The sequence below is a fragment of the Cyrtonyx montezumae genome, unplaced genomic scaffold (genome assembly GCF_038088225.1).
Source record: "Cyrtonyx montezumae isolate F1298 unplaced genomic scaffold, pur_monq_1.0 scaffold_10, whole genome shotgun sequence".
In the NCBI taxonomy this organism is placed as follows: Eukaryota; Metazoa; Chordata; class Aves; order Galliformes; family Odontophoridae; genus Cyrtonyx; species Cyrtonyx montezumae.
In genome coordinates this window covers 7,649,823-7,670,741 of record NW_027071826.1, presented here as the reverse complement: position 1 = coordinate 7,670,741, position 20,919 = coordinate 7,649,823, and the positions used below count along the sequence as shown (strand labels likewise).

Genomic DNA, 20,919 nt, shown 5'->3' with positions numbered 1-20,919 from the left:
TAAGGCTTTTTTTTTTGTACTTTATTTGCACATTGCTATGTGTAGATTGCTAGCCAGGATAAGGGGAAATTAAAATGCTTCCAGTGCAATAAATGAAGGTTAAAAACAACTGTGGACTAATTCAGTATGTATGAGAAAAAAGGTATGCAAAAAATCTTAAAATGCCACCAGCCACATAGGTTCTGCCAAAACATACAAGTGTATGCCTACACACATGTACTCAGCTCTTCGAAGAACAGTGGGAGTAAGGGCAAAGTGAGTATGAGAAATACTGGTCATTGGAAATCACCTATTTCAGTGAAGAGGCCAGAGTACAAAACAGAACTGGTATTTTTTTCTTTGGTTCATTTAGGTACTTCAGATAATGTTTATTTATTTTTTTTCCTTTTGTAGAAAGATCAAAAGAGATGACCCAACACGAAGAGGAACTGAATGGTAATATTTCTGCCTATAGAGATCCCCAAGAACAGTCTGTATTTGCCTTCCGGAGGGAACCAAGTTACTTTGAGATCCCAACTAAAGAATTTCAGCAGCCATCAAAATCTCCAGAAACACAGGTCCATGAGATCCCAACAAAGGATATTGATGCCACAGTAGCCCCAGTTGTGCAAAGCCATGCCTCTTTCACTATTGAATTTGATGATGGAACCCCTGGTAAAATAAAGATAAAAGATCACGTAACTAAATTTTCGCTCCGACAGAGAAGACCTTATAGTAAGGAACCAGCTCACGGAGAGGTGATGTCAGCAGAGAGCAAGGTGGCTGACTGGCTTGTCCAGAATGACCCAAGCTTAATTAGGCGTCAGTCTCCAGGGGACGATGTATACAGCACCAAAAGTGACCTGCCAGTTCACGTGAGGACACTTAAAGGTGAGTGAATGTCTTGTTTTGTGGACAGTATTCTCTGCTAACTGTGCAAATGCAACACACTAAAGGGGGGAAAATCCTCCTCCTGTTGAGGAGAACTGCACTTGTTTATTTCTGCTCCAACTATGAGCAATGAAAAATATTTCTTTTATGACTGTTAATGATTTGAACCCAGGTATTAGGCTCTTCACCCAGTCCTGTAGTAATGTGTGATGCTGGCCTGGGGACCCTTACCTGATTCTTCCACGTGTCTATTCCCATCTTGGTTGTAGCAGTGATTTCGAAAATGATTTTGTTTCTAAGTATTCATAGTCCTGTCCACGTGGTCAAGCAGGCTCATGAATGCAGGTATTGCAGTCAGTTTTCTTCTCCTAGCTGAAAGACTGACTTTTCTTTGTAGCTGAAGATTCTGAGTGTGCTTTATCCTGCAATTACTGTGCAATTAGCAGAGCTACTTGGTCTTGACATAGAGATTGGTAACAGACCTGAGATATGTATGATCACCAGTGAAGGAAATTGTGTTTGTGGAAGAAGGTCTCTTCTCTTAAACTAGAACTTCTCTGAAACCCTGCTTTGTTAAAAATGCCAAATTTTGTGGACCTATGTCCTGTTAACTGTAGTACTACGTGGAACTCTTTGGAGATTTTCAGATGTAGTTTTGAACCCAGATCTTTGTGCTGTCCCAACTCTGGTGGGAGTTGCATGGTTCTCAGGTGACTCTGAATGTATTTGGCAAGATCTGAGTTTGCTTGGATAATTCTCTTGGGTCGTGCACAGAACAGTGAAGAAAAGACCATGGTTTGCTGCACTCTTACTGCCTTTGTGTTCAGCTTTTCCAGCCTTGCCAAGTGCATTACTATGATCTGCAGACTTGGACTGCAGAAGCCATATTGGAAGTTACAAGTCCTACCTTTGCTAGATGTCCTTTTAAAGAGAACAGTCATGTTTTCCCTCAAAGGAATGTTTGCTAAGTTAATGGAAAATTGCTGCCTTTAATAGGAAGAATTTAATCTATTAAGCTTCCAACTTATTGCTCTGCTGTACAGTTTTCTAGAAGCTTGTGTGGTCAAGAAGGTCTCAAGTATCCAGATGTGATTTGGCATGACTTGGGAATTGAACTTTTTTGCTGTCATTGTTTGTTTTCTGATACAGGACAATGTTGAAGTGGCCTGTGTGAGCTTTTAGTGTTGTCTTGACTGATAGAAAGTTTTGTTTGTTTGTTGACTTGCTGAAGTCTGTCAGGGGTTCAGATGTGCTCCTGTCACTCTACTTTCTTCTCTCTGGGGAAACCAGAGTTAGGCAGCTCTTAGGGCTGTCCTGAGCAATGCACGGGGAGGGTACCAGTCTGGCTGCACTTTCCTCTTTACAGTCCATAAGGCTTGGAAGGAAGCTTAGGTAACTTAATGCATAATTTGCATTTCAAAAAATCAACTGTTTGGACATTTGATTAAAAAATGCAGTGTTGGTGGCCTGAGGAGTTTTATCTACCTCTGTTTTGGCAGAGGACAGCCTGTCATTAATCTGCGATAGTTGTGTAGCATGTTCTTCTTGTGGGTCTAATTTTGAAGATGCCTAGGAGGCTACAGCTGGCTGCCTACCAGGTTTGTGTCTTTAGGATTGGAGGCAGCCACCATTGGGGTTCTTTGGTAGCATTTGTTCCACTTATTATCAATGTGATGTATGTAAAGCCTGATATTGAGAGTAGGGAGTTGAGGTTTGAGGGCACGTGCATGGTGTTCTGCTGGGGAGTCTGTAGACACAGTGGGTGTTTTCACTTGCATCCTCACAGTTTTGCATTCAGCAGGGTGTTTAGCCAAGACCCTTTAATTTAGGAACTTTCCCTTCCAAAGATGAAGCTTATCAGTCCTCAAGGCAAAGTCTGCTGGCTTTCTTTAGGAAGGTGTTAGGGAACTCCTCAGAGGACTGACTCCTGGGTTGAATGGTTCTTGTATTAAATTCTAATCTTTCACAGTTAATTTGAGATAATATAAGGTCTCCATCCTGTGCCTGGGGAACTTGCAAAGTAGGTTTGAGCAGTTTTCCTTTCAAACACGTGGTATTTTAGCCAGTGTATCTTGCTGCATGTTACAGTCTAGAGCGCAGAGACCTCTTTCCCCATTCTCCCGATGACAGGTTCCCGGTCGTTGACTGAATCAAGTTGTGTGCCTTCACACCCGTTTCCTTCTCCAAAAACAGGTTTGTGTTTGGTCTTCTTTTGGTTTGTTTTACTTTAACTTACTCTCTGAGGGTCCTGAACTAAGGTGCTGAGGTGCAGAGCATCCCTGGTACGAAGGGAAGGTTGTAAAGATGGTTGTTAGCAACACACAGAAAAAGTATAAAAGCTTACTTTAAGCTTAGAACTCTTAAGGGTTTAATATTTGCTTGGCTGGTGATTGGATGGTGTGACTTCTGGGGTGTCGTGGTGTGATCCTTAAGTCTTTAGGAAAAGTGAAGAATGCTGCACGCCTCCTTTTCCATTAGCTGCTGTTCCATTCCTCCCTGTAGGAAGGGGTGCTGCGGGTGCTCAGCAGTGCATGCGCTCACAACACACTGATCTGGTGGCTTCGTCATCACTGGGGTTTGGTTCTGTGGGATGCAGTGCCTAGGGTTTATTTACTGATTCTATAGAGACTTCTGCTCTATGACAAATTGTTCAAGATCACCTCATTTTGTTCTGCAGTAGCTGTGGGCAGAACTGTAAAATAACATCATTGCTTTTATTTAAATGGCATAAAGAAAAGAAACAACGCGTGAGGACTCTAAAACAATCTGCTTTACAAAATCAAACTCCCTTGTTGTTACAATGGCTTCTTGCATTATTTTGCAAAGTCTGGATAGCCAACCAGTGAGAAGTTGATTGGGAGACAGCTGCCTTCTCTGTATTCCTTCAAGAAAGAAAAATGCCTGTAGCACAGTAGGTGTCTGGAGTTATTTCTGTAGGATTTTTTTCTTTTTGACTGAAATCGGAAGGTAATGACTGGGTCAGAGTCTGAGAGCATGAAAGTCAAATACTCAAACTTGTTCCCAGGCAATCGGCACGAGGACGGGACGCAGAGCGACTCGGAAGACCCTGTGGCACCCAAGGCGGAGAAGGAGCCAGTGACAGGTGGAGAGCGGGTGACGGAGCAGGCCAAGCTGCAGCGCCAGATGAGGCGCGATCCCCACGAGATGCTGCACAACAAGCAGGCGTTCGTCATCGAGTTCTTCGAGGACACGCCGAGGAAGAAGCGCTCGCAGTCCTTCACACACAGTGCTCATTCTTCTCAGAGTGACACCGATCCTGGGCTCAAGACCAAGGTTGAGAAGCGCAAGAATGCGGTGCCAGCAGAGAAGCAGGGCAGCGTGGTGCCACCGTCCCATGCTGGGTCACAGGCGGGCAAAGCCACCAACAGCTCTTCTGGGACCCAAAGAGCTAACTCCTTCAAGAGAGAGAAGACAGAGGAGCGAATCAACTCTTCATCCTCTGCCTCCAGACCGTCAGTCAGAGCCTATGGCAGTGTTGGGAGGAAGTCCAAACTGGCTCAGGATTTTGTGGCTGAGTACCTGCGGGAGGCAAACCAGTCTGGGAAGGCAAACTTTGAGAAACCAGCACCTCAGCCTGTGCCAGCAGCCCCCCGTGTGGTTATATCTTCAGAGCCAGAGCCTCCATCTGCTCCATCTCCTGAGCTAAAGGCTGCCCAGGGCAGGAGGAATGATGAGGAAGACAGTGTGAGTGAGACTGGCACGTACACCATTGAGACAGAGTCACAGGATAAAGAGGTGGAGGAAGCACGAAAAATGATTGATCAGGTAAAGTTGCTTTTCTGTGCTTGGCTTGCAAGCTGAAGGCTTGGACTTCTGCAGCTGTTGCTGACAGGTCCGGCTTCATTAGCAGTTGCTCCCTTTATTACTTGGGTGCAGAGGGGCTTTATAATAGGAGTGGGAAATTACCTTGGATGACCTGTGTTAAGGATTGGTGTCAGTGAACTGTGAGGCTGCTCATAAAAAGTAAAACAAAACTAAATATTGCAAACAAACAAAAAATCCACCAGCTGCAAGAGAGCAAAGTAAGCCCTCAGCAATGAGCTATCTTGCTTTCAAAATGAGATTTGGGTGCTGAACTGCAGGTGGGCTCACCATATGTTTAGAGGGAAAGGCACCAGCAGAATGGAGATCAGACTGATCCTGCTGAGTGCTTGGCTGGGAGTAGCTTTGCTCTCGAGGACTCTCACGAATCTCTTTCTTGGCCTTGTATCACCTCTTGCCCACTGTTACAAGCACAGGAGCTGCACCTTATTGCTGTTGCTGCAACCTGTAGGCCAGAGGAAATGCAGGCCACAGTCTGATTGTCTTTGTAATTCACAAGCCTTGGTGGTAGGTGATTGTGTTTAGCTTGGCTTCGTTAGGAAAATAGTGCTTGCTGTCAGGGCAAGTGACAGCTAGTTGAGGTAGCAAAGGGTGTGGTCTAGGGCAGAGGCAATCCTACATGGATTTATCCTTGTTTAGATTGTGCAAGGTGGATGGTAGCCTTAAAAAAATAAATGAGGGTGAGGCTTAATAAAACCCACCCAACTAAACAACCCCAGGGCAAGCCAAAGCTTGGCTGATGTTCAGATTTAACTTTCATCTGTGGTCTAATATGAAAACAAAACTGGCAAGTTGCTGTGAAGATTTGGTGAAGCGTGGGCAGGAGGATGGAGTTAAGGCTTAAAGGGAGCCTGAAACCTGGGTTTAGAACTTTGTATAATGTTCCGTGAGCCTAGATCTGGCTTCCCTCATTTGTTTATTATGCTTGCTCTTTACATCTTGTTTGAAATGTGATTGGAAGTCTTTGGGGCAGGTTGTTTCAGTCACAGCAAGGCCCTAACTCTGATGTGATGGTTAACTGCTTTGAAATGGAATCACAAGGAAAGTACCACAAAAACAGAATTATTTCTGGATAGTAGCTTGACAGACTTGTGCCTTGGGAGGGCAAGCTGGCCAGACCTTGCTCGTGACTGACATAGACATAGGTCTGCTGTTTGGGAAATAACTCATTAAATAACTCTGTATTTCTGTCCAGGAAGAAAGATGATCAGGATTTTGGATTTGCTGAGATTCTGGGGTGATTCACACATACTTTTTTATTTTTTAAACATGAGCGAGAGTGAAGAATTTTAGGCCATCCCTTCCCAAACCTAGGTACCCTCAATGGTAGCATCTTCCTCTGAAATTATAGTCAGAAGAGAGAAACAGGCCTTTCTGAGGCATAGATCTTGCTTACCCACCTAGGAAAGCCTGTTTATCTCCATAGGGAGTCTGAACACCTAGCTTTACTCAGCAGTACATCCGTTCCCGGGTCCCTATACAGCTGTGCAAGGCTGCTTTTTCTCACCCCAATCTCTGCTGCAGTCTGTGAAACACTCTGGGAATAGAGCTTTCCTCTTTTTTTTTTTTTTCTGATTCTCCATGAATTAGATGATAAATAGCTTTCCTGACACTCATCCTAAATTTCTCAGGGCTGAAAAGGGACTCCATCAGTGAAAGCTACTACTGTTGAGTGCAGTGCACCAAAACAATGAGGATGAGAGAAAATGTGGGTGTGAGTGGGATTCTATGAATATGTGTATTTAAAATTAGGGAGTAGAGAAGAAAGTCATTTTCTCAATTTGTATGGAAGGATTGGCAAGCATTTCTGGCCTTTTGGGATTATGGTTTGTGTGTGAATAATGCTTTGTGGGTTTAAATTTGGGTTTTCTGTTTTTAATCTTGCCTATGCAAATATATTTTCAGGTTTTTGGTGTTCTTGAGTCACCCGAATTTTCCAGAATATCATCAGCTTTTCGACCTGTAATAAAAGGTGAAAAAGATGACTCTGGTTCTCATCAGCATTTAATCAGTGAAAACGGCACCTGTCAGAAGTCACCCTTGCTCCAGGCATTTGCCTCAAAAGCTGTGAGTGGGTCTCAGGCTGATGTGCAGGTACGGGCAGTCCAGGTGGATCTGGTGGTTTGGTGGAGATCAATTTTCTGGTTGGATGGAAAGGTGCTGCTTGAATGGGTTTCTGTTTTGGGCAGACTGGGTGATGTGCCTAGAAGAGGAGAGGTTGTGTGGCTAAGATTTGTTTTACAGACCGTCTTTCTGACACCACATCCTCCCCACCCCCTTGTTGTAGATGTCTGCAGCATCTCAAGGAAGTCAGAAGTGGGTGTCAAGGTGGGCGAGTCTTGCTGACAGCTACTCTGACTCTGGATCTGTCTCAGGACAGGCTGATGGAGCTACTGGTAAGTTTCATCCTGATGCTAGAAGGTGGCTGAGTCTAAATCAGGGCGATAAGGAAAGCAGGAATTGTGGGTTTCTGTGTGTCTGGCTGTGGCTTATTTTCTGTTTTATCTGTTGTATTTGAGGGCGGGAAGGACGTACTGAATTGTTCCCTGTGGAGCGAAGATAGAAAGCACTTCTGGTTTGCATTTCAGAATCATCCAAGAAGTTCTTAGGTGTAATATTTGACATGGCTAAAAGGCACGTGGGAAACAGAAAGTTTCTAAGGGCCTTGGGTGTTAATTAGCACTGAGTGATTCTTTAGACTGCCTTATGATGCCAGTAAAAAAGCCTTTGCAAGCTGTCCTGGAGCATAAATTCTGACTGGTACTTTTTTGGGTGTGTTTCTCCCATGTTTGGCTATGCTATGCTGAGAATTGTTGGCAGTTCTGGGCTTTGTCAAACAGCAGCTTTGCAATGTGGAGATAAACATAGAAAACTCTGGGAATGGACAGAGGAAGGTAAATGGGAGGAGATCAGGTTCTCATTGCAGCTGGGAAGGCAGCTTGCAAATCCCTAGCTCCTGTTGATGTGTGAGAAAAGAAGGACAGAGCTTTGTTGGTTTCTATAAATGCTTTCACCTTTATTTTTTTATTTTTTGTTGGAAAGATTTGTTGTTACCTTTATGTCATCAACAGCTACAGACAGACTGAGTAAAGCTTAGAAGGAGCCTTTGTTTTGGAGGCTACTGCCACTGTTTTCACCCCATATGAGAACCTGACTCCCAGAGCATTTGCAGTATCACCATAGCTATCTAACCAGTTATCCAGGTATTTAAAAGCAGTATAAGATAGGAATTTCTGACCAGCATAGGAGAAATGAGTCCTTTCTGTGAAGCTCTTTCATGCTGACAAGGGCACCCGTGCTGGAGCAGTGGGTTCTAATTCAGAGTTTCTTTGTTATTAGCATCTTTCTTCTGAGATTTTGCTGTGAGATATGATCATATGTGTTCTTTTGGAAAAACACTATCTATTTAGTCTTATGGGCTACACTGTGTGAAATGGCACTTAAAACACTGCTGTTTTGGCTGATAGCATTTCCCGTCCTTCCTGTGGCCTGATCTTATGGTAGGTTGGTACCAGCATGCTCGTAGGGTGGCCTCTAAACGTATGTGGTTGTACTGAGAGGTAGATGACAGGAAAATAGCCAGGTAGGACTTCAGACTGAGAGGGAAAGGTGTTAAGCAGTCTGATCCAGTGAAGGAGTTAAGTGTGCCTTTACCTTTTATTGATAAACATGCAGGGACTGAGCAGAAGCCTGGCCCTGTTGGTGTTTGCTTTGTACAGCCTTAGTTCTGAGCACAACTTGTGAAATGTTTTCATGGCCTTGCACTTTACAGGATCAAACTCTTAGTTGAAAGAAAGAAAAAATAAATAAATTGTACAACAGTTGACTTGTGTCCATTTAACTCCCTACAGAAAGTGGTATAGCCCCAAAATCTGGAGAACCAGAAAATGCTGTGCCATTGAGAACAAGGCGTCTTCTTCCTCAGCTGCCACCAAGCGATAAATCAGAGAGCCCCACGCCCACAGTCCTGGTCTGTCAGGAGTCCTATTCCGAAGTTACGAAGAGAACCATCGTGAAGGACCACTGTGTGGAAGCCTACAGTGATCACAGCAGTCGCCTCTTCATTCAGGAAGACTTAGATCCAGATAGCCTCAGTGATGCCAGCAGATCTGATGATGGCTTCAGCTCAGAAAAAGGCAGAAAGTATAAAGAAAACAATAAAATGCTAGAGCAGACGGTGGAAGACACAAAACCAGAGAGCCGGCAGCCAGGAGCCTCCCGGGTTGCAAATGTGAGAGCTGTGAGCGAGACAGTTTCTACTTCGTTCTACATTGGTGATGACAGCAGTGACATGGGGGTTCCCTCCAAGCTCTCTCTAAGCATGGCCCATGCTCGAGCTGACAAAGATGGGAAGGATCAGGAATTCGCCTTCAAGTCTACTGGCACGCCCGTTCCTGGAAAACCACTGGGCAAAGATGTCAGTGCTTACATTAACGCAGCAGGAAAAATGGTTATTTCCGTTCATCAGAGCCCTCACGATCAGGAAAACATGGCAGGAAAGGAAATATCTTTTGTGAGGCAGGAAAGTTTTACCAAAGATAAATCAAGCAGCGCTGTTCCTCAAAACAAACTTCCACATATTTCAAGTCACCCTCTGCTTAAAGACTTAGAGGCCGTTCGTTCAACCCGTATGGACTTCGGTCAGGACACTCATCTTCTCCTTAAGGACACTGAAACTGCCTTGGCTGCACTGGAGGCCAAATTGCTCAGTCAAAGCCAAAAGCTGGAGCCCTCGGAAACTGCTGGTCAGCTGGAGGACTCCTTGTCTGGTGACTCAGACGTGGACACAGCCAGCACGGTCAGTTTGGTGAGTGGCAAAAACGTCCCCACGAGTGCCCCGAAGCGCAAAGCGGTTGCGAGCTTGCAGAAGGAGAAATCTTCGTCCTCACCGTCCATCCAGGACCAGTGTGGGCAGCCCAGTGCACGGGACAGGCTGACAGAGAAGCGGAAGGCCAACGTGCCGGAGGCCCCAAGGTGTGTGGAGGCCACCAAACGCTTCCAGATGAAGCGGAGTGCTGGGACTCAGGGGTCACTCGACTTCACAGATGACGAGAGGAGCTCGAGCCTGCCCTATTTACAAGTCCCTGATGCTGTGGTGTCTGACCACGAGCACTCGGTGCCCCGGCCCGCTCCTAGAAGGAAACCTTTTACTCAGGCTGCCAAGGAGGATCACAGCAAAGTGACGGCGAACGTGCAGAAGATCCAACAAGTTCTCACCCGCTCCAACAGCTTATCCACCCCGCGGCCCACGAGGGCCTCAAAGCTACGTCGTGCCCGGCTGGGAGATGCTTCAGACAACGAGTGTGTTGATACTGAGAAAACGGCCTCCAACCCTGAAGCTGCTGCTCCAGGCTCCAAGCAGTCCACAGAGACAAAAAAGCTGTCCCGGCTTGACATCCTCGCCATGCCGAGGAAGCGGGCAGGTTCCTTTACAGTGCCCAGTGACTCTGAGACAGCGCAGGCGAGGACGGGGTTTTCGGGCCGCAGTGTGGAGTCCTACCGGAAGGCGACTGTGTCAGAGATCCGAGCAGCAGCGAGGAAAACTGCAGCTGCTGCCTCTGCCAAGCAGCCGTTCAGCAGGACCCGCTCGAGCAGTGTCAAGTACTCCTCCACATCCAGTAAGTGCTCCTGCTTCGTGTTACTTCTGTGTTGCCCTCTTTCAGGTTTATAGGCCGGACAGTGTGGTGTTTGTGATGCCCCCTGGGTGAAGGGCTTTGGAGGCAACATAGCCCCTCTTGTACCCTGGGAGGGTGTTAACGGGGTGTTGTCTGTGAGGATATTGCACATAGCTGTTTGGGTTTTTTCTTTTTTCCCCTTGACTTTGTTTCTTGAGCAACCAGCTGCCATATAGCAGGAGAATATTAGCCTTTTTTTTGTTGAAAAAGATAGAATTTAATGCCTTTGCAAATCAGTTCTGCTTTTCTAAGATTTGAAATTTGCTCCAAGAGTGCTTGTAATGTTGGTGACAGTTAATGTCCAAGGTAGCAGATTTGAAGGCATCTGAAACAGCAAAACAAATAAACATCCCTGGGTTTTGAAGGCTGTACCATGTGCTTCCTGTAAAGGTAAATGTGGAACTGGACGCTTCAGTTTGATTGCTCCGAGAGATTCCCTCTGCTGAGACTTTCATGGGTGAGAAAGATGCACAGCTGATACCCACGAGGATGAGGTCTGGAGGCTCTCTTGCCCTCTATCTGTGCGCTCAGCAGTGTTAACAGAGTCTCACAGTATCAACATTCATCATATTTAAATCAGCCTTTAATTAAGAGGTGGGAGGGGACAACGTGGAAGACAGCTCTGGCATGGTAATTGGCAATTGGAAACTGTCCCAGATACTGCTTACACCTTTGGTCTAAGCCCTGGTCTGTGCCCAGACTTCTTGATCTGCTGTGAATGTGATGAAGCAGATGTGCTCAGGTTTTTAGGAATGAATGGGGGGAGGGGTTGAAGGGTCAGGAGGAACCCCTCTGGTTGAGGCTCTCAGGTCTGCTGAGTGCTATTGGGAACAGATGTGTGTTTTTATAAAGGTTCTTCAGAGTACAGGTTTTGTCCTTTCATGCAGTTGAAATAAGGATACTTCTTGCACTGCTTGTTTTTACTGCATGCTAAAAATGTTATTTGCTGCTTGTTTTGATTTTGAATTGTTTCAGCACATTCAGCTTCCTTTTAATGATTTTTTTACATGTTTGTATATGCATGTAAATCAGAACGTGAGTAAGCGAAGAGTATGTACAGTCTTCCCCTTGGCCTATTCTGAGATTATTCTACTGTTGACTTTGTGTTAATCAGTAACAAATTCAAATCAAGATGACGTGGTCCAAGTTTTCCAAACAGGAGGTACTCTTCACATCTCCCTGCCTTTGGACCACAGACTTCAAATCATTTGGAGAAAAATGATAAGAGCTGGCCAGTTCTTGTTTTTTAAATGAATTGGTTTTTGATTTCTGGAGCTTTGTAGCAGCATGCTAACACCTTGGGCATAGTTGCAGCAGATGACGCTAATCTTTTCTTTGAATTAGTTGCTCTTAAAATACTAACCTCCTAATTCCTTGATAGGATTGTGGACCTTGCACAAGCTCTAAGTAGACTTCCTCATGCTTTGTAGTGCTGTAGCGGGTGTGTGATGCATGTTCCTGCACTAATGTTACAGACACTGTGAATGAACACTCGGCACAGTTTCTGGGACAAAAACAAAACACTGCACTGTTCTATCAGGAGGTTTTTGAGCATGACACAATAACCTTTGAAAATACTGAGTTTCAGGCCTTAGGAGTGAGGAGGCAAATGTGGATGATTGATTGAAGGTTTCTTAAAACATTTAGCTGCCCAGTGGTTTCCAGCTGTCCCACTGGGAGAAAGTTAATCTTGCCACTGGAGGAACAGAATGAAATATGTGGTGTGGGGACAAGATCAGTAACTTGTCAGGCAGTCCAAGGTAACTGTGTGAAAAGCACAGCTAATGACATAATTTACCAGTTTGGAAAGAGAAGAAGGATCAGTCCACCCCTGCTCCTCTCTGTACCTGGTTTATTTGCTCAGGGTAATTTGAATGGTACTAGGGGACTTGATTCTGATTTTTCCCTTGGTGTACAGGGTTGGAAAATTAGGCCCTTAATTTTGAAATCCTTGTTCAGTGACGGGATGACCTCTTGATTCTTTTTTTTTTTTAATTATTGTTGTTATTATTTTAAATACCTTTTTTCTGGTGGAAAAAGAGCTGATTTATTTTTCTCAATATACATATATTTTTAATCCCAAATCAAGACCTTTCAGTAGCTGAGATAACAGTGTCTAGGAACATGTTTTTTCCTCTGTGTGGTAACAGTCTGTGGTTTCTATCTCCATCTTCTGTGCTATATTCATTATTTTTGTTTGCATGATTAATGATGCTGGCTTCATTCACTTTCAAAGGTTTAGCATTATGATGATCTTGGTAACACAGTGAAGCTTTTAGGTGTTGTAGTTTTAAATAACCTGGTTGCCTTTGTCTGGTGGGCCTTCATTCTCCAGGGAAAGACAGAAGGGAATGAAGCACTATCTGTGGGGAGTCCAGTGAGATAGGGGAACTCTGGGAGCCCCATCTTCAAGTTAAGGAGTTTACTGCTGGGCACCTCGACATTTGCCATGCAGTGAGGACCTGGGTCTTCTCAGAACTGGCTGGGACAAGTGTGTGCTCCTCTTGGCTGCAGGGCTTGGAGCCAGTCCTGCCTGCCTGCCCATGTGGGCGCTTTTTGTAGGGTATCATTAACAGGGATGGCAAGGCAGGAGACTGATGTGGGGTGTGGACAAATAGAACCACACATCACATCTCTCCCTCACTCAAAAAAAGCCCTTCTTTTGCTTGTACTCATAATTGGTAAGGTGTCCACAGGCTTGAAAATGGGGCTCTGAAAGGAATGATTTCTGTGGGATTGTGAGGAGTCTGAAATGTGTGCTGCTTACATACAGAGCTTCTGTGCATGGAGAACCATGGCTGTGGTACTGATTTAATACATCAGAGCTGTTAGCAGTCATTTTGCTTCTGCATTAGAATTTTCCCCCTCCAAATTTGTGTAGTGGGTGGGAGCCATCAAAGCACTCAACTTTTCATTAAGCTCTGAGAGTGTGCTGTTTGTCCTAAAACCTGCACAGAAGCTCTCCTCCCTTTGCGTTCTTGGGCTAGTGTTGTGTTACCTTTGTGCCCTTTTGTAGTGATTCTTCACTTTCCTCGATCTGAAACCAATTCATTTTTTATAAGCATCGAGGCGGAGACCGCAGGGCTCAGATTACACTTCTACTTCGGAGGAGGAATATGGCTCAAATCACAGCTCTCCTAAACACAAACGCTCCCATACTTCAACAGCCACACAGACGCCGAGGATACGCGGCTCTGGGCTGGGCAAGCAGAAACACAACGGCAGAGAGACAGACGACGACGAAGACTTTGATGACCATCCCGACCCCTACAACTTCATGGCACAGACAGCAGAGATAGCAGAAATAGCCAGGTGAGGAGGTGGGGCATCGGGCAGCAAGCCGTGTGCTTCCTGTTGGCTGGGTTTGCATTAGTGTTCAAACCTAGGTGTGGAGGTGTGAAGCGGCACTCAGTCTGGTTGTTTTCTTATATCTGGGAATCAATATGTTACCATAGAATAGAATCATTGAATCACTGGTGTTGAAAGAGACATCTAAGGCCCATCTAGTCCTGCTTCCCCTGCACCAAACAAGGGTTCCTCCAGCTCAGTCAGGTGCTCAGAGCCCCAGCCAACTTGACCTTGGGTGTCTCATCTACCACCAGTCTGGGCAACCTGTGCCAGTGCCTCACCACCCTTACTGTAAAAAAAAATAAAAAGTTAAAATAAACTTTTTCCTTATATCCGATCTAAATCTCCCCTCTTTTATTTTGAAACCATTTCCCCCTGTCCTTTCACAACAATCCCCGCTGAAGAGTCTGACTCCTTTTTTCTTTCAGTCCCCCTTTAGATACTGCTCTCAGCTTTCCCTGGAGCCTGCTCTTCTCCAGGCTGCACAGTCCCAGCTCTGTCAGGCTGCTCTCAATGGGGAGGTGTTCCATCCCTTAGGTCACCTTCACCGAGGTATACAGCCTGTGCTAGTCAGTGCTCTTTGTTTTTTGTCAGGAAAATGCTAAGGTGCAGGGAATCAAGGTTGTGTCTGGGCTTATTGCTTGTTTGAGCTGTGGACAGGTATCTTCTTTTAGCTTTGAGTATTGAGTATGTCAAAATGTGTATCTTTTATCTGCTTATCACTGCTTTCTGCTGGAAGGTGCTCTGTGTGCATGGACCAGTTCATGTGAACTGCCCTAATCTCTGCAGATGGCTTAGCAGAGACCACATATGTAAACTGTTGAAGCTGCTTTGCCTGAAGCCACTGAGGGAGCAGTAAGCAGTCGCTGCAAGGCAGAAACCTCTTTGGTTGGTTGGCATAACTGAATCCAGACAAGAAAATCTGTCTGCATCTAAATGAGTTGTTGCTTAGCCTCACGTCTGTGGATTTGGAGCCGTTGTGTACTGGTGGTCCTGTGGTTGCCTGGAGGACTTGGGCAGCAAAGCAAATAGATGCTTTTTTTAAACTGTGGTGTTTGAGGTTTGACATCTCTAATATGCGACCGCACTGTGCCAACTTTCCAGAAATTCCGGTCTTCCATTGTGTTGCCATAGCTGAAATACTTTAGACGAAGGAAGCTGTCTCCTGTCTGCTTTGGGTCAGCATTTCCACATGATATGAAGCACATGCTCCATGGATCTCCAAAGGCTTTTCTTTTCCTGAGCACTGCTGGCAGCCTGTTAGAAGCTGCACTACCTGCGCTGTAGGAGTGTGTGTGTGCAAAACGTGTTCTTCCCTCGTAGCAGCGTTCCTGACGCGGGCGGGCGCTCCGGGTTGCAGGAGCTATAAATAAGCAGTTGCATCAGACTCGTCTGGCTCAGCACACTGCAGAACTCGGTCACAGTCTGCCTCCTAATTGCTGCTCTGATTTCCGCTGCAGCTCCCCCAATTAACGGGGAGGGGTTTAAAGGAGGCAGGGAGAGTTAAAGGGGAAAATGTCACTTGTTTACAGAAAGCGAATCACAGAATGGATGCGATCAGTGACAGCTCTGCACAAAACCAGCACAGGCAGAGTACCTTAGGCAGACATCAGACTGCTTTTTCTTACTTCAATTACACGTTTTCTTTCCAAGGAAATGTTCCTTTGGGCTGACAGCTTTATTACATTGCTTGCTTTTTTCCAATTAAAGGAGAAATCATCTCTCAGCTGAAGCTAGCTTGCCGAAGGACTATTTTTATAACTACAAACAGCTACTTTGCATCTGAGCATCTTTTTCTAGTCTGTGCTCCTTAACAGTCCAGAGTCTTAAAAACTAGTTCGAGATCCAGAGCACAGCACTGCAGTCACTGGGTGCTCTGTGCACACCTGGCCAAGGGGCTAGAGGTTTCTGACCATCACATTGCTCTAAGGTGCATCCTGCATAGTCCTAGTAATGCCTCATCCCTTTCGGAGATCCTGAGGCATGTTTTGATTTTTAAACCACCAGGGAGAAGGAAATACACTGTGAAGTTTTTATTATTTATGCAATAAAGAATGAAGTTTTTCTCTCCAGGGCTCTAGCCATGTTGTAGAACGTTGTATTAGGGTGATTTCCATACAGCTGAAGAACTTACTGTTATTTTGCATGATGGAGGAATGTTTTCCTTACTTTTTTTTTCTGCTTGAATTGTTTAAGAATGGAAATAAGCTGTGAATAGAATGGCTTTGTTGGTCCCACTTTCCTTCTGTGACCTTTTAAGGGGAGAACAAAAGTCCCAAGTAGAAAAAGTGACCGTTTTATTAAGAAATGAGTGGGAAACAATAATGTAGAGCTTCTTTTTGGATCATCTCCAACACTTTTTGTTAATGTGTAGTCACTAGAGTTTGTTTTTCAAATCTCTGTGCTGAAACTTGGATACAGGAGAGGATTTATTTTGTTCCTCATGTGTGCAGACAGTGTTTCTCAGTACTATGCCAAGGCACCCAAAGCTCTGCAGAAGTTATAAGTCATGCAAACTTTCTGTGACTGACAGTAAAAAAATATCTCTTGTGGCTGCTCTACTGGTGTTGTATGAATGCGAGGCTTGTTGTATCCTGGGTCCTAACTGCTGTGCTGCATGCTGTGCTTCAGGCTGAGCCAGACCTTGGTGAAGGATGTGGCCATCCTTGCTCGAGAGATTCATGATGTTGCTGGAGATGGGGACTCGCAGAGTTCATCAGGGACGGGACCAAGCACCTCCCTCAGCTCTGTGCCCAACACTCCTGCTTCTACCATATCAGCAAGAGAAGAGGTAAGATCCACAAGGGCAGAAATCTTGGCCTCTGAATGCTTACCAAGTGTGCAGGACCTGTGAACAGCCAGTGGGGTGGGCAAGGATGAAGGGGGTTAACCAGTGGGGAGGATAGAGGCCGCTTCATAATTTGACTTAACTGCTGCAGCTGCTCAGGATCTCAGCTCAAATTCTTCTGTAAAGTCACCTAGAGGCTCCAGCTGCTAAAGCAAGATTGCCTTTGCTGCTGTATAAATCCCAATTCCCTTCTGCCTACCAGTAGTGTGGGTTTAAAAACTCACTCTTTTTTTTATTTGGTATTCACATGGGCCTCCTGGTCCTCTGTTGTCTTTGTTGTGAGAATTAAGAGGCCTGATAAACAGGATTCAAAGCAGAGGCCAAACTTGTTACCCTGCTGGGAGAGGAATTGGAGGCCCTGTGACCCTGCTGAAGGTGCAGAGCAGAAGTCTGGGGAGATTCCTGTGGGATCACGTGTGGAATGCTGTGCTCCTGTTAAACCCTGGCCAGCTGTGGCCTTCCCAGGGAGAGTTTTGTCCCTAGGTGTTGTTGAGCTTTGAGCCAGAGTACACAAACATTTCACAATAAGTTCAGTCTCTGAGACAGTTTCATTGCTTTGTTTCTATGCAAATGCCACATCTACAAAACTGCCTTTTCTGTTGTTCTTTTTGAGCAGCCAAAGTGACAAATCCACCTTCTGACTTGCAAATGAAACACTTGCTGTGGATTGCTAATGACCAGCACCCATTTCCTTCCGCAGAAGCACAGTGCCCAGATCTTTGCAGGGTGCCACTGAAGGGTGTGGCCCTAAGTCTACATACACAGAGGGTAGTTCCCAGCTGCTGGGTTAGCAGTGATACCTGCAGAGTGCAGGAGCTGAGGGTGCTTCTACTCTGTGCAAAATGCTGGGCTTCAGTGCGTAGTGAGGCCTTGCTGGGACTGCAGGGATGCAAGCTACTTGAGGATTTCTTTATGATGTGACTTTGCAGAGCTGTGCTCTGCATCAGTGGAACTGCCCAAGCTAGTGATAGCCAGGAACTGGTTAAATCATCACAGCTTTCTGGTGCTGAGAGGAAGAACTGAATAATCTCAAATAGCTTGGGGGTCCTGAACTGTGCATTTCAGGGTTGTGTTATGAATGAGAGCAATATAAACTGATGTGAAGTTCAATAAATAACACATCACATCTCTGGAACTGGACTACGGTCTGTGGGCATCCTTCCAGATTTGCCTCTGAAGGGTTCTGATGAATTGGTGCTGAAATAATTACTTTAGCTTAATGTAGGGAAGCTGATAGGAAATCTCTGAAGATTGGGGTACGTGGTGCTAAGCACTGTGAACAACTTCATGTTGGATATTCTAGGGAAGGACACAGTGAGGAGGAACTGCTATACTAGTCAAGTAATGATAGTAGTGTCATATCAAGCAGCTGGTAACAAAAAATATGTGAATATGCGGTGTGTGCTGTGTGCCCATCTCTACAGCTCTAGCTTTTGCAATGTTGTTGCAGTGTTCTGCTAGCCCTTGATTTTCTACTACTAAATACTTGCGCCAGCTCTAAGAAACTGGGAGGAAAACTCAGGAGTGCTGACACTGGAGTCACTTCTGAGGGTTTAGTACTTCACCAGAAGCTTCACTTTAGACCTGTGCGTGCTGTGACATTTTTCAGCCTCACACAAATTGCTTTTACCACTGTTTTTATTGCAGAGCTTGGTTAAAAGTTAGATTGTGAGCGTTCCATTAGCTTAAGACAGAGCTTTAGATTCAAGCCTTTTTCTTAGTCTTCTGTCACTTCAGGTCCAGTGTTTGCTTGGATGTTAGACAAGGAGGTTTTCACCTCCCCAGTGCATGTTTAGGGTGGCTTTGTTTTCATAGCTGTCAGCTGTACTGTACACAGTAATCTAGATTCCAGGAATACTGAGCTGAATCCTGCTATGAATTAATCAAAATCAACCAAGATGTGTTCAGCAAGAGTGGAACCTTTGTGATTTCTGCCTACTGAAGCCTTGGGGGATGTGTGTGTGTGTGTGTGTGTCACGGGACCCAGCTTTCTGTAGAGCTGGGCAGCCCAGGTGAAAGCTTAGCTGCTGCAAGGGTAATCAAGTGGATCAGCCCAAAGCACCACCACTTCTTCACGTTAGAGTCCTGCACAGTTGTGTTTTTTAAAGTTGTTACTGGTATGGCGAAAATTGAAGATCCTATTTTTGTTTCTTATAAGCTATTCCTTAATTTGCTTGGTGGGACTATTGCTATGATGGGGAGAAACACTCGCACACGTGCAGAAGTTGTGGATGCCCTGTCCCTGGAGGTGCTGAAGGAAGCATTGGATGGGGCCCTGGGCAGCCTGAGCTGGTGCCAGATTTAGTAGTTGACAACACTTGCCCAAGGCAAGGGGTTGGAACTAGATGAACTTTGAGGTCCCTTTCAACCCAAACCTTTCTAAGATTGTGGGACAGAACAGAAAGAAAGCAGATCAGGCCAGCTCCCATGTGAAGACCCCTGAGTGCTGATGATGAAGCACATGCTCCCTCTACAGTGTTTTTACCTGCTTGTGTTGAGACCTGCCAGACTGTAGGAATATCTCATTCCCTTCTGATGCTGTTTCACTGCTGTAACCAGCCTAACTCATTCTGCACTTCACAAAAAGATGCTTAAAATAGGAAGTGTATTAGCTAAACATTTTGGCTGTTGTGCACCCGTAACATAACGTCTCATGCTTTCTGCCTGGGTATAACCCAAGTGCTACTGCATAGAGTTTGGGGAGCCTGGACCTTGGGTGGTTTCCTCACAAGCAGAGTGCTGTCACCAACCAAGGAGCCTCCTGCTTAGTCCAATCTTGGTGCTCAGACAGCTGTTGGATTTCTCTCAGCACTGTCCACAAGTGGGAGCTGCAAAACTGGTCGATGCCCAGGGCCTCAGTGGGCCTCAGTGCATGCTGGTGGGGTGGGCGCTGAGTGCTGGTCCTCTGGAATGTGCTTTTGGGAACGTCACCCCAGGATAATGAGACGTGTTCTATGATACTGTCACAGTCATTTAGCAGCATTGATCTCTTTGTTTCTGTTTTAACACAGATTGCTCGTAGATCTTTTCGGCTGGCATATCCATCTCAGGTGCACTTTCCATCCCATTATTTTTGTATTTCTGTCTCGTCGCTGTTACTTTCCTCATCTTCTGTTAGAGTTCTTTTTGTCTGTTAGCCTACCAAACTTGTGTAGCTGTCTTGCTGTTTCTGTTCTTTGTGTCAATTGTCTGTATTATCAGTGGGTTTTGTATTGCTTTTTCATCTCTTCCATGTGTTACTAAATGGTCTCTGATTAAGTTTAGTGTCATTTTAATGTTGCGTTGATGTATTAAAACAAAGGATGTGGGAAAACAGGGCCTTTTTGAGCTTTAGCCTATATTCATAAAAGGTGAAGGTATTCTTTTCAACTGCTTGTTCAAGTCTCAAAAGCATGAAGTGGAACAGCCTCACTGAGTTCTGTAGGATGACTCCAGTGGGTAGATGTTTGCAGGACTGGGGTCTAGAGTTGTGCTTAGGAGCCCATACTTGTTTGAACAAGACTTGAATGAATCAGTGTTCCCCTGGGGCTTGCCTGAAAGTCTGCATTACCTGCAGTGAGTGCCTGTGTGCCTCCTTCCCTACTAATTTTAATGACTCATTACTCATTATTTCCAAGTTGGTGCAGCACATTCCAGAAGCAAGTCTGAACTACCAGAAAGTGCCTCCGGGATCAGTGGAACTGAAGAATTTTGACCAAAATATGAACGATAATAGAGAAGATGATCTATCCAAAAAAACAAGGACACGAAACCGTGAGGAGGCAAGCCAACTTTCTCTTTACTTTCCAACTTATTTATGACATTACTTGCAGTATGCATATATGCTCTTCTAAGCTGCCAAAGGTGGCAACTGAAAGAAAAAAAATGCACTTCTATATCAACAAGTGAGAGCTCTTGAGAAATAATATTAAAATGAGAATAGAAGGAAAAAGGAACAGAAAATCACCCTTTAAAGCTGATACTAACTGGAAATTTCCTTCACTAAGATGTGAGGCTGGATCACTGATAAGGAGAAATTCAGTGGCGGAGCCCGCTTTGGCTGTTTCACTTTCCCTTTGAAAGAAAAACCACAAATGTCTAAACTTCAAAATGTGCAATGTCAGTGTTGTCGTGATGTGGATACTCTTCCATAAGCAGTAATGGCACCTTCTTTTTCTGTTGAGGGCGTGCTGGCCAGAACTGCCTTTGGAACAGCCATGCCAGAATCAGGACATGCCTGGCCAAATGTCAGGATGTGTGACCGTGAGAGTGGCTTGAAATCTGATAAAAATCACTTTAGAAGGTTTCATTGAGACTGCTTGTGGGAGCTTTTGGCTTGTGGGTGTTTGTTTTTTG

General features: G+C 45.2%; 1 protein-coding gene across 12 annotated transcripts in view; it reads left to right on the top strand.

The window, feature by feature from the left end:
• CEP170B (centrosomal protein 170B) overlaps window positions 1-20,919 on the top strand; it is a 54,610-nt gene that overhangs the window by 26,777 nt on the left and 6,914 nt on the right. For 2 of the 12 annotated variants that reach the window (XM_065749263.1, XM_065749255.1), the window contains exons 9-18: window positions 394-870; window positions 3,001-3,063; window positions 3,896-4,656; window positions 6,619-6,807; window positions 7,001-7,109; window positions 8,565-10,331; window positions 13,451-13,700; window positions 16,368-16,527; window positions 19,596-19,634; window positions 20,202-20,345. In XM_065749263.1, coding sequence (XP_065605335.1) covers window positions 394-870; window positions 3,001-3,063; window positions 3,896-4,656; window positions 6,619-6,807; window positions 7,001-7,109; window positions 8,565-10,331; window positions 13,451-13,700; window positions 16,368-16,527; window positions 19,596-19,634; window positions 20,202-20,345 — 3,959 coding nt within the window. The remainder of the gene's footprint in view (window positions 1-393; window positions 871-3,000; window positions 3,064-3,895; window positions 4,657-6,618; window positions 6,808-7,000; window positions 7,110-8,564; window positions 10,332-13,450; window positions 13,701-16,367; window positions 16,528-19,595; window positions 19,635-20,201; window positions 20,346-20,919) is intronic. The other 10 variants (XM_065749289.1, XM_065749281.1, XM_065749298.1 and 7 more) reach the window with 9 other exon arrangements.